This window comes from Ananas comosus, linkage group 14 (genome assembly GCF_001540865.1).
Source record: "Ananas comosus cultivar F153 linkage group 14, ASM154086v1, whole genome shotgun sequence".
NCBI lineage: Eukaryota > Viridiplantae > Streptophyta > Magnoliopsida > Poales > Bromeliaceae > Ananas > Ananas comosus.
Window position 1 is genome coordinate 3,096,566 of NC_033634.1, and position 13,159 is coordinate 3,109,724.

The 13,159-nt window shown below is 32.9% G+C and overlaps 1 protein-coding gene across 1 annotated transcript; it reads left to right on the top strand.

Annotated features, from left to right (window-relative positions):
• On the top strand, positions 4,655-7,903 carry LOC109720832 (40S ribosomal protein S21-like). Its single transcript, XM_020248170.1, has 4 exons — positions 4,655-4,757; positions 6,197-6,280; positions 6,417-6,549; positions 7,573-7,903. Exons 2-4 carry the CDS (start codon positions 6,231-6,233, stop codon positions 7,636-7,638), a joined length of 249 nt encoding a protein of 82 aa, XP_020103759.1. The 5' UTR covers positions 4,655-4,757; positions 6,197-6,230; the 3' UTR covers positions 7,639-7,903.

Genomic DNA, 13,159 nt, shown 5'->3' on the forward strand with positions numbered 1-13,159 from the left:
CTAGGGGGTTATTTTGGGGGGGGGGGGGGGATGTTGGGTTGTGAGGGAGAGGAGAGAGAGAGAGAGCGCGAGGAGAAAGGAGGGTTTTAAACAGCGAGAAGGGGAGAGATATGGTGCTGGGTTTTGGACGGAATTACGAGAATGCCACTACACTACGGGAGAGATTCCTCATAATTGGGTAGTTGCGTTTGTGCGACTCGTTACTACCGCGTCCGTGTCGTCCTGTTAGTTAATTACAAATATAATAGATTATAAATTTTAATTTTATATTATTATTATGTAAAAAATTTTAATATTTAAATATATCTCAGCCGTTAGAATTCGTTAGAAAATTTTAATTAATCATAAATAAATACTTAATTTGATTAGTCCTATAAAATAACATAATATTTTTGCCTTCTTATATTATACTATTTGACTTTTAGAAGAATATATTTGTGATAATAATATTAACATTTTATTTAAAATATAAGCGGTTTTATAACGGTAATAAACTAGAAAGACATATTTAAAAATATTAAGATTTTTATAAAAATAATATATAAAAATTAAACTTTATAGAAATATATTTGTAATTTATTGTATTTGTAAATAGCTGTATGCATTTAATCCTAAAAATAAAAATAAAAATGAAAAAAACAATTTTTTTTCTTTCTTTTATTTAAAGAGAAATTATTGCATATACTCTGTAAATTTATATATCTCATGCACTAAACTTTGTCAAACTTAAATTTTGGTTAAATAAATTTTAGAAGGTCCTCCTATTTTTATTAAATACATATTATTTATTTTTTTATTTGTGTAGTTTTCAACTTAATGATCAAATTAATTGGACTCGTTTCATGCTTAATTTTGGGTTTAATAAGAAGATGAGAACCTCCTCGTTGAAGTTTTATTTATTTATTTATTTATTTTTTTGATGACATATTTGCTCCACACCATTCACAGAGTGACAGAATCCAGGACGAGATTTCAAAAACCCGAAATCCGAACCCATCTACTAATTCTAAAATCCGAATACGATGAATTTTAAAAATTCATATCCAAACTCGTACAGATCAAAAATTTAAAATTCGAATTCGAAATAATTATTTCCTTTTATAATATTTCAAAACATATTATATTAAATATAATTTTTTAAATACAAATTGAAGTATAACAATATATATATATATATATATATATATATATATATATATATATATATATATATATATAAAATGTAGAGTAAATTCCGGTTCGAGTCGAGTTCGATTCTAATCAGGTATACAATAAATCCATATCTGAATTTATCGGGTTTTATAGTCATATCTAAAACTGGATCTGCTTAGCATTGAATAAATCTGTTCTGATTGGATTTGAATTCGAATAAACTTTCGAGTATCCATGCCCTTCGGCATCCCTAAGTATATATGATGAAGCTATTGTATTAACATAAAGAGAGAGAGAGAGAGAGAGAGAGAGAGAGAGAGATTTGTATTAAAGTATGTGTACAAGGTGGAACAGGAGGAAATAAAGTATTAAAAGGACTTCAACAGTACCTAACCAGTCCACTAGTAGAAAAAAATGAACAACAAGGCTTATTAGTTGGAGAAGTTCTACACTGTCACGCTTGCACCACGTCATCAATAACAAACCAATCACATATCTTCTTTTCAAACAAAAGTACAATAAAAATATTTTTTTACAATCATGATGGGACATATATTTTTAAAAAAAGTTATTTGATTGGTTTGTGACGCCACATCACCAATATACCCGGTGTATTCTAGAATTTTTCTTAATAGTTGAGGCTTAATAGCTCCTGCAACCATGGCCCACACCCACTTGGAAAACACTGCAGCTAGCTTCGATTCATAGTTTCATACATGTATATACATGTACATAAGTAGTTATATTTTAATGATCTCCCTGCGCAGTATCAGTTTAAGCAGTAACAGTTTCCAATGTTAGATCCATCTAATTTCTTTAATCACGTAAAATGTGATTATATATAACAAACATTATATATATATAGCTTCAGAAAGAGATTAATTAGCACGCCACATCTTTGACCGACCGTACCAAGTTCAGTTGAGTTCGAAGTCTAATTATTTTATATTTATAATTAAGTTCGTCTCCAAAAAAAAAAAAAAAATCGACATCTTTGTGAGATCTAGATTTGTCTTGTAGCGATCACTCTTGAACGTACATGAGTTTGGAGAGAACGGCTCAGGGAGTAATGCTATGCTCGCATACAAATCCTATAACATTTTAATAGCGTACAAGAGATGTAAATATATATAGTTGGTACAGTTCACAAGAAGGATACATATATAGAGTGTAAATAACCAAATAATACTTTTTAAGAAATTGCAAGATGTACCGGCCGTCCCTAATTGATTCCCAAGTTTGAATTCTAATTGATTTATATTTCCAGCTAAATTTATTTTTTTAATGAAATAAAGCGAAGCAGGTAGCATGCTATCTAGAGATGTCAACGGATTGGATTCGAGGCAGATTTTCAAAAATCCGAACCGAACCCAACTCCAAACCCGAGATCCGAACCCGAATTTGAACCCGACGGATTTTAAATCCATATCCAAACCCGAACCCGACAAAAAATCCGAAACCCGAATCCGAATCCGAATCCGAACATGAAAATTTGAACCCGAAACAATTATTTCTTTTTTCAATATTTCAAAATATATTATATTAAATANCGAGTTCGAGTTCGGGTCGAGTACAGTCAAAATCCATATCCAAATCCATATTCATCCGATTTCTACTTTTGATATCCATATTCGAATCTATATCCAGTTAGTATCGAATATATTCGTTTCATTCGGGTTCGGATTCGGATAAAATTTCGGGTACTTATTGACATCCCTAATGCTACCTATCATTTAAATTATTATTGTATCATTTAAATTAAGTCAATGCCTCGCCATCTAAGAAACTGGGGTTTTAAGTAGGAGGAGCTTATGATTTTTAAGAGTCTAAATGATGTAGGCCTAAACTGTGTTGAGAGGAAAGAAATATAAACACGAAAAAAGAGTGAGACATGAAAAATTAATTTTTCTACGAAGACGAAAATATTATTAATCAACTCTAAAAATATTTATATAGAGGCGATATTCGAATCCTACTGTAAACTAAGATAATAAATTTTAATATATCTCTAGACTAAATTAGATAAAAAAAGAACCGAATAATCCGGCTCAGAATAGACAAATATAAAGTTTTGTAAAAGTAATCTAAAAATATAAAAACAAATGCCAAAACAATTGAATTTTGGTTCCAAATTCGGCTGAAACATCTTTGCTGTTTGACATGTGGATTTCGAAAAGTATTTTTTGAATTAGAATTGCACGTTAAAATAAATCGCTTGACCGAAAAATTAGACAATTTAAAAATTTTTAATGCTGATTTGCAAAAATTACTACACTCGGCCGCGGCCCAGCTCGGTTGAGTTACGTTTTTTCAGAAACTCTAGTACTAAATTGACTACACCACTAAAAGTATATTTTTATTTCTGGCTATTTTAAAGGCTCCAAATACTTTATTTGACCAACACTTTATTTCTACTTTGGAGTTGAAAATTTGCTACATGAAAAAATAAAGCACCCAGGAAGTTATTAGTCTAAGAGCAATTAGTCTAAATGCTACTACATTTATAGAAGAAAGTCTTCTAGATTTCCTTAGTAAGAGTCAGTACCATACACATAAGAGCAACTTATTTGTTTTATTTTCTTAAAACCAAGCATGATGCCGTCGGAGACGAGGCTTGGGTTCCCGAAAATGCTATCCATCCAAGTCCGGGCATATCTGGGCCATCCAATGTGGATGTTCTTTATATATTTCAGTTTATATGGACGGTGCAATCGTCCTGTACGCATTTTTTTTGCTGCAAATGGGTTACACCCAAGCTTTGGCATAAACGTCAACTTTAAAGAAAAACTACACCAATCACTAATTACCAATATGTACAGTACCAACTTATAAAAAATATGGTTAATTGCATACAGCTCTCTGTAAATATATCGAATAATAAATATAACCTTATAAAGTTCAACTTTTCATATTTATTTTTATAAAATTCTAACATTTTCAAATATTCTCCTACTGTTAGGATTCGTTAGAAAAATATAGTTAGTAAAATATTTTTACCCCTTTTATATTATTTGTGATAGTATAAAGGAAGAAAATAACCGTTGAAGGTTTTTGGAAGGATATTTCTGTATAATTCTAAACAGTTAGGGCTTTTGGAGGGACATATTTGTGATCAGAAAAATATCATTTTACTTATCTTCCGTTAAAAAATAAATCGTGCTCCAGTGGTAACAAACCAGAGGGATAAATATAAATATCACTGAATTTTCGTAAAGATAAATATAAAAAGTTGAACTTTGTAGGGATATTTTTATTATTCAATATATTTATAAGGAGCTGTATGAAATTAATCCTAAAAAAAAAAAAACCTCTTGGGGGGTACACCGTACACAAAGCGCAATTCAAAAAGTTTAATCCGAGACCAAAAGTGTTTTGGGCCTAAGCTTCAGTTGCCCGGTCCAGGACCCGGCTCAAAAATCGGGCCGGTATCCGACCCGGTTTGTGCCCGAGCCCGGCCCATTAAACGTGTCGCGATTAGGGTTTTCGACTCCTCGAGGATGAGGCGCACTATAAATACGAGCTCTTCGCCACACCTTTTTCAATCTCTTCGTTTTCGTTTGCTACGCTCGTCGATCCTCCGCCTCATCCTCGTCCCCGGATTTTTGGTAACCTTTCCCCCCACCCCTTAAACCCTAGACATGTTTGATCCAATGTGTTTGATCGATCCTCTTTATCCTTCTTTGTTGATCTCCTTTCGTAGATTTGGATCTACTGTTCTCAAATCGAATTTTGCGATCAATTTGATCTGCGCTTTATTAGTTTCATAATTGTTGATCTAGGGTTTTCTACATAGGAACTGTTTAATTTTAAATCTCTTGAGTTCTTTATCTGTGGGAAAAATGGCTTTTTTTATTTTTTTTCTTTTTTAATCTAGTGAGAACATTCCACGATTAGATGTGACTTGTTGTGTGCAGGAAAATAGATCTATGAATCGTGTGTGTACAAAGTTTCCACCTTTATGATGCCCATAAATCTTTAAAAATTTGCATACATGTTATCCCTGTTATTAGATGACTATAGTAATTAAGGGGTTAATGTAGTTGTTTAGGCTTTTAGGATTATGCATGCAAAAAAAAAATACTTATGAGGTAGTTTAATTGTGTACCGGAATGTATTCTTCATTCGATTGAGGATTTGTTCTGCACTGGTGTTTAGGGACGGAGCCAGGATTTTTATCTTTGTGGTGGAAACACATGATTGATAATCTGATAGTGAAGAAGAATTATTGCTTTTATTTTTGTGATAGTTCTAGCTTAATATTAATATATGCTTACTAATGCATTTATTTATATTTGATCTCCAAAAAAGACCTGTATGCTCAGGTAACTCAACTCTTTGCTTTAGCACTATGAACCTATAGAAAACATTTTAAAATAGAAAATGGTGTTTTAATCAAATCTGTCTCAAACTATTTTCAAATCAATGAGTAATGTTAAAAAGAATTGAATTTCTTTCTGGATTATAGTATATCGATGTTTTCATACTTGTGCCCATTTTTCTCTCTTTCTGCATCAATTTCGAAAATATGTCAGCCGGAGAGTAAGCATAACTAAGGTCTAGTTTGTGAATGCATTCTTCATGAGGAACTGGTTAGGAAGCTACATGCTTCGCCGGTGGAGGATCCCACCTCTATTTCATAGCTGCGGAGGAGTGGAGCTTCAATGCAATTTTGGATTTTTTGCGAGCTTTAAATTATTGAAGTGATTGTGTTTTGAGAATGATATCCTAAGCTAGGTCTAGAGATATCATTTAGATAGCCGTCTGTGTAGATTGTCTTCACTGAGAAGTGGAACTATACCATTGTTGTGATACTATCATGTGGGGTAGGCAGTAGGCACTATATATCTAAGGGCTTTGTTCCAATGGGGAGGTGGCTGGGTGGGATGAGGGAGTGAACCATAAGGCCTTATTGCCCGCTTTCAATGGCATTACTAGGATACTTCATGAATCGTGACACTGAACTTTCATTTGAGTAGTAATCTCTAGAATTTGTTGAATTTGCTTTGCAACTTTGTCTTTTATCTGAACCTTTGCATGCATCCAGGCTTTTGTTGTGTCTCTTTCGCAAATCCGGCAAGATGCAGAATGAGGAAGGGCAGATGATGGATCTCTACATCCCGCGGAAATGGTACATGAAATAACTGTCATTGGACTCGAATTTGTTGAAATGTTTCTATTTTTCTATTCTTTAGCTTCTGATGGTATCATCAATCTTATCTACTTTTTTTTTTTCCTTTTTTATTCTTTTTTTTTGGGGGGGGCAGTTCTGCCACTAACAGGCTGATTACAGCAAAGGACCATGCTTCTGTCCAGATTAATGTTGGGCATTTGGATGAGAATGGTATTTACACCGGCCAGTCAACCACCTATGCTCTCAGCGGTTCCGTTCGTGCCCAGGTACAACATTGGGCTATCTACCTTTTTTTGGGGGGGTTTTAGTTACACGAGCATCATGCAAACATAGAAATTAAGAATCTGTCGCTTTTAATGTATACTTTTATTGTCTTTGATAGTTTAGTCTCCTAAGTAATTTGTTATTTCTTTTATCTTCTATCTTTTATTTTGCAATTAGTGCCAACTAAGCTTTCTAGTTCTTTGCTTTCTAGGATCAGCTCAACTCAAATAACCTATGATAAAGTGTGTTAATGGCTGGGTCATAACCATGCCTGGATAGGGATTTGAATGTAACCCAATCGGCCTTGTCCTAGGAGATTTTTGTTGGAACAGGTTAGCCTGTCCTTGGGCTTCTAGTTATTTAATTCCTACAGGCCTGTGTCCTATCTTTAGCCTAAGAAACGTTAGGCTTTGCCTTTTGTACCCCATTTGGTGCATAATGTATTACTTTCTCATGATTAGGATCTATTAAATTTAATACCTTGCTAATTGAGTCGCATGTTTTAGCTTCTTTTTTCTAAAAAACTTATTTGGTGTGTAATCATTATTATTCTCTGTAGCTGGTGATCCTAAGTATTCTCTCATTATTTCCTCTAGAGTAATTGCTGGTGTATCTCTGCAACTAGCTCAAATAACAGATTATCCTTGCACACTTTCAAAAACTAAGTTTATTTCATTCTTTCAAACTTAAAAAAAAAACCTTCCAAAAGTGTTCCTCGACCAACCAAATGTTTTTAAATGACCATTATGCCTCCTCTCCCTCCCACAATAAGTCCGTCGAACTGATGGTGTTGCAGCTGCACGGCATTGGTAGCTAAATCTCACTGAAACAACACTGAACCACATTGAGTGCGAAATGGCAAAACGACCATTTAATCAAAAAGGGTATCTGTGATCTGTCAATAGATATTGTCTTTATTGAAGTTTCTGAAGTTTGGGAGTTATTCATAATGTTTGCAGCTAGTCGACTCTAATTAAACCTTGTTGTTTTTTCAATTGAAACTCTCTTGTTTGGTTGCTTTTTAGGGCGATGCCGACAGTGCTCTTGATCGGCTCTGGCAAAAGAAGAAAGCCGAAATCCGACAACAGTAGATTTTCTGTTCTAGATTATTATGTTCGATCACCGAGCTCGAGATGGCTTTCGTAAGAATCGATTGAGGTTTAAGAGTGAATTTGTTCTGAAATTCGGAGTGGATCCTTTGTTCTAAACATTACTCTCAGCTTTTTGTCAAACTATCAGAATTGTTAGGGCTCTCTTGAATTCTAATTTGATTACTTTTGAACTTAAGAGGCTTTTACAGCTTCAAAGTGTTTGGATACGGAGAGATGGTTCGGCTGAGATTTCTTATTTGCTTTTTATGCCTTCTTGTATGTTAATGTTTAAGTAGGTTAGTCAGAGAAAAATTTGCCTCTTTTTTGGTTGAAAGGAAGGGGATAAAAAGATGGAAAATTTTATTTGTACGTCCCAAAAGAATTTATGAAAATCTAAATAGATTTTAGTGAAAAAAAATTGATGTAAGGAACAGTTGATGATAGTTGTTGAGATATGTAATATTTTAAAAATATTATATTTTATATATTCGGAACGGTAAGTTTCTTCGGTAATCTTGTATTCTTACTATCTAGATATCTACAATAATTTTACTGCTTCATTAAACACTTTTTAGTACTTTTCAACTTGAAATTGATGATGATCATTTAAATATTTTTCAATAAAAAATACGTTACAAAAAATATTGCAAATCTAGGGCCAAACATTTCTAAGTGTAATTGATAAGTGAAATGTTTGGCCCTAGATATCTACAATAATTTTACTGCTTCATTAAACACTTTTTAGTACTTTTCAACTTGAAATTGATGATGATCATTTAAATATTTTTCAATAAAAAATACGTTACAAAAAATATTGCAAATCTAGGGCCAAACATTTCTAAGTGTAATTGATAAGTCAAATTTTTTTATCTAATTTTTAAATTAGATATCAATTCTGAAATATTAAGGCTTCGTTTTGGGATTGCGGGAAGATTACGTTACGTACCTTGTTTGTTTCCGTACACGAGTCGGTTACGATATATTTTCTGCAGTCCCACCGGAGAACGCAGAAGCTGCAGTCCCATCGGAGAATGCAGAAGCATATCTTTATATACTTTTTCTTCAATTCTATTTTATCTAATAGCGTTAGATAGACCTCAATACTAAACTAAGTCTAAATCAGTCTATAGTCCCATCGGAGAACGCAGAAGCTGCAGTCCCATCGGAGAATGCAGAAGCATATCTTTATATGCTTTTTCCTCAATTCTATTTTATTTAATAACGTTAGATAGATCTCAATACTAAACTAAGCCTAAATCAGTAGTAAATCGGCGTTACTAAAATGGTCACTGGTCTATCAATTATTTTTTAACAGTATATTCTGAGATGCTCACAGGCTTCAGTACAAGAGGCTGTGGTACAACTACTATTTGAACGGGTACGAGTTGCAGTGTTTCCCTGCAGGGTTCACTTAACTCCTCTTCGCATTGTTTGAAGGACATTGCATTTGTCCCAAAATTTAAGCAAACCTTTACAATGTTGTCGGTGGACCCGGTATCGAATGCACCAATCCAATCTCGTGATGTTCGGATCCCAAACATCAGTTTTATATCCAATTAATATTGTTCTATTCATCCGAAACCCGTCCCAATAACCAAAAGCTAACGCTTAACAGTAGCACCCCAGTTAAGTAGGTCATCAAATTTCGCATTCGATCTCATACGGGTATATACGGGTCCCCCACTAACCTAAATGGATGGATTGGTTTAAATGGATCAGTATTCTACCCTATGACAGAAGGCTATGTTAGGCCTATTCAAGTTCAAGATGGCATGAGGTTAAGTGGCCAAAGTCATGTTCGAAATAACGTGAGGTTGGTTGAGTCAAATCATATTCGAGACCCGTAGGCGTTATATTTGTACGCTTTAAGTGAGTTCATTATATATATTTAATAACTCGAGCTCTTAGAATTAATAGTTAGCGCCAACGATTCATAAGTGGTATCAAAGCTAGTGGTGATTCCAACATGCTGTATTAACAGTGCAGGTATTGATGAGGGGGATTATTGGCTATTTATTATTGGATTAAAATAGGTCAAACTTTCTGCCTCGTAAAAATAGACCTAGGAGACTATGAGACTAATAAGTTGAGTTGGATGAGCCTAATAAGTTGAGTGGGATTGCGATTCACAAGAGAGCTAACGGCAAGAAGTCTAACAATAGACCTAATGTTCAGATAGATTGAGTCAAGTTGAAGCCCGTGAACACTGTAGTTGAGCTCTTAAGTGCGATTAATGTGCCCTTCCGATCAGTACCTAAATCCACAAATCGTACCTAAATCCAAATCAAAAACACCCTCCAACCTTGTGTACAAAACAATGTTCACTTGACTCGTCAATCTACAACAAGATTGGTGTTAGCAATGGTTTACTTATTTTCTAATCCTTTCTCCTCAATTGGTGCTTAAGCTAAGATGGAGCCAATAACTTATATTTATATATACATATTTGTATATGAAGTTACATTTTGTTGTACAACAGCGATGGTTACATATATACGAGAATGTTGACGGCGAAATCCGAACCACTAGTAATACTGGATCTATCCTTTAATGGATGATATATATATATATTAGGTCGAAACGTGCACGTAAAAGCGTGCTCGATTAGTAGTTGATCATGTGTTTTAATGAGTTGATTTGGGAGTTTGCTTATTTAATTCATCATGTGTTTTATAAGAAAGTTAATCTTCAAAATTCATTTATTGACTAAATCAGAAGTACTTCGGTCCCACTCTAAAGATTTTGTTTAAACTAATTTCTTCATAGTTATCAAAAATTCGTTCTCTACATGCTGAAACATGAGAGATAAAAACAAAAATTTTGGTATGTATATATAATGTATAATAAAGATATCTGTGGATTTTGATTCTAATGATTTTGCATATTTTAAATTGTGGCTTTGGTTGCTCTCATGGTTCCTAACCAAAAACATAAGGTGGCAATCCATGATAACTTCTTTTCTCTTTTTTTTTTTTTTTCCTTTTTTTTAAAAGGGTTACATTGTTTTTTCAAATAAAAAAAATGGTTAATTATGAACTTACACATTCCTTCTCACTTAAGGCTCCTAGTCATGTATCTAACTCTCTTCTCTAAATGGCCCAACAAATCTCTTTTTCAAATTGCCCTATTGCTTGCCTTTATAAAGATGCCATTCCCTTTGAATGCCCGCATCCATCAGTGTCATTGTATCATTTCCTCAACAAATTAAAAAAAAAGGCCATCACTGCACCATTGATAACTACTTTTATTATTTTTAATTATAGAAGTATAAAATCGGCTGTGTTTAGCACAAATGACAAAAGACTTGATGGTTGACATTCGATATCTCAAATTCCAAACCTAATTATTTCACATTTCACCAACTGTCTCTAACGCAAGTGGCAAATGACTTAGCAGTCCTGAGTTCGAATCCTAGTTGATTCATATTTTTAGTTAAGTTTATTTTTAAATGAAATAAACGAAGCAAATAGTATACTGCCTATCTCTCAAAAAAAAAATTTATTTCATATTTTCGGCTAAATTTATTTTTAAAAAAAAAATAATTAAAAAGATCAAAGCCATGAGTTACGTTGTTCATACTAGCTCATACTCCATTATGTACTACAAAATATTATATCCTTATTATGTTAGTCCCCTTTTTTAAAGGGGAAAAAAAGGAAAACCCTACAAGAGGTTGATTGATCATGAGAGAATAAACATAAAATAAAAATTAGGTTATTTGCTACGTTTGACCACTAACTTTTACTCAATTTTCACTTTATTTTCTAACTTTTTATTTTTATTTTCTGTTTTTCTGCTTATAGGTTTCCAATATTTATATTTTATTTTAACTAGGTTTTAAGTATTCAAATTTTCATTCATTTTAACAGAATAAATCAGTAGTTGCACGGTTTTTATCTTCTCAATATGGCGCGAGATGGCCTTTTCACATCCAAGATTGGGTTGCTTTTTGAGTAGGGATGTGAACGAGTCGGATTCGGAGCGAATTTTCAAAAATTCGAACCCGAACTTGACTTCAAATTCAAAACCCAAATCCGAAATTGAATCTGAACCCGAACCCGACGGATTTTAAAAATTCATATTCAAACCCGAATCTATCCAAATCAGAAACTTGAATCCGAACCTAAAAATCTAAATCCGATCATCCTTTTTTAAGACGTCGTTCGATTTTGACCATTCATTTTATGCGCACTTGATGGACTTTATTATGATTTCGAAAATTTACGAAATTTATTTTCTAGAAGTTTCAAATACTTTAAATCATATTTAACGGAGTTAATCGTCGATTCGGAAGCTCCATCATTGAAAACAACTTATGAGTACGAAGGCTCCAATACTCGTAATAGTATAGTAGTCATGGCCTATATATATATATATATATATATATATATGTATATATATATATATATATAATTAGGCTACTATACTATCTATAGTACCGGAGCTCCGGTACTATAGTCTTGTTTTCGATCTTAGGGTGTTCAAATTAACGATCCACACCGTTAAATATGATCTAGGGTATATAAAGTTCTTAAGAATAAAATTTTAGTTTTTTTCGACATTGTTTACTTAGTAAATAAATTATGCCAAAATGGATGGTGAAAATTGAATAATCTTTAAAATTTGAGAAGTTGAGACTCTTTAATTCAAGATCAAGAATATTAACCTTAATCTAGATAGTTTAAAGCATTTTCTATCAAAATTTGAAGAAATTTAGATTCTTCTACACCGTTAAACTCCAAATTCGCCATAGTAGCCATTGAAAATTGACAATTTTGAAATGATTTGATCATAAAGTAAACTATATCGAAAAAATATAAATTTTATTTTAAAAACTTTAAATACCCTATATCAGTTTAACGGTGTAGATCGTTAATTTGAACACTCTAAGATCGAAAATAAGACTATAGTACCGGAGCCCCGGTATTATAGATAGTATAGAAGAATAGCTCTTCTCTCTCTCTCCTCTCCTTTCATCTCTCTCTCTCTCTCTCTCTCTTCTTCTCTCTCTCTGCTATATATATATATATATATATATATATAGTACGTCACCCGTGCTTTCGAAAGTATAGAGGCCTTCGTGCTTGTAAGTTGTTTTCGATTATAGGATATCCGATTCGACGATCGGCTCCGTTAGGCATAATCTATGCTATTGGAACTATCTAGAAACCAAATTTTATAATTTTTCGACATCATTTACCAAGTGATCACAGGGTGTCAAAAATGACTATTTTAACGGCCGATGTGACACGTTTTTAAATTCAACGGTGTAAAAGTTTTCAAATTATATGAAATTTTAATAGAAAATTCTATTTAATATTAAGAGTAAGAACAACACTTCCGATTTGAAATTTGAGTCTTTTATCACTGTTTTTTATGAGATTTTTATTTTCGGCCGTTCATTTTGAAGCTACTTGTTCACTAGGTAAACAAAGTCAAAAAATTATGAAATTTGGTTTTACCCTGAAAGTTAAGTCGCTAGCCAAGGCAATTTATACTAATGCAATAACTTTGATAAATT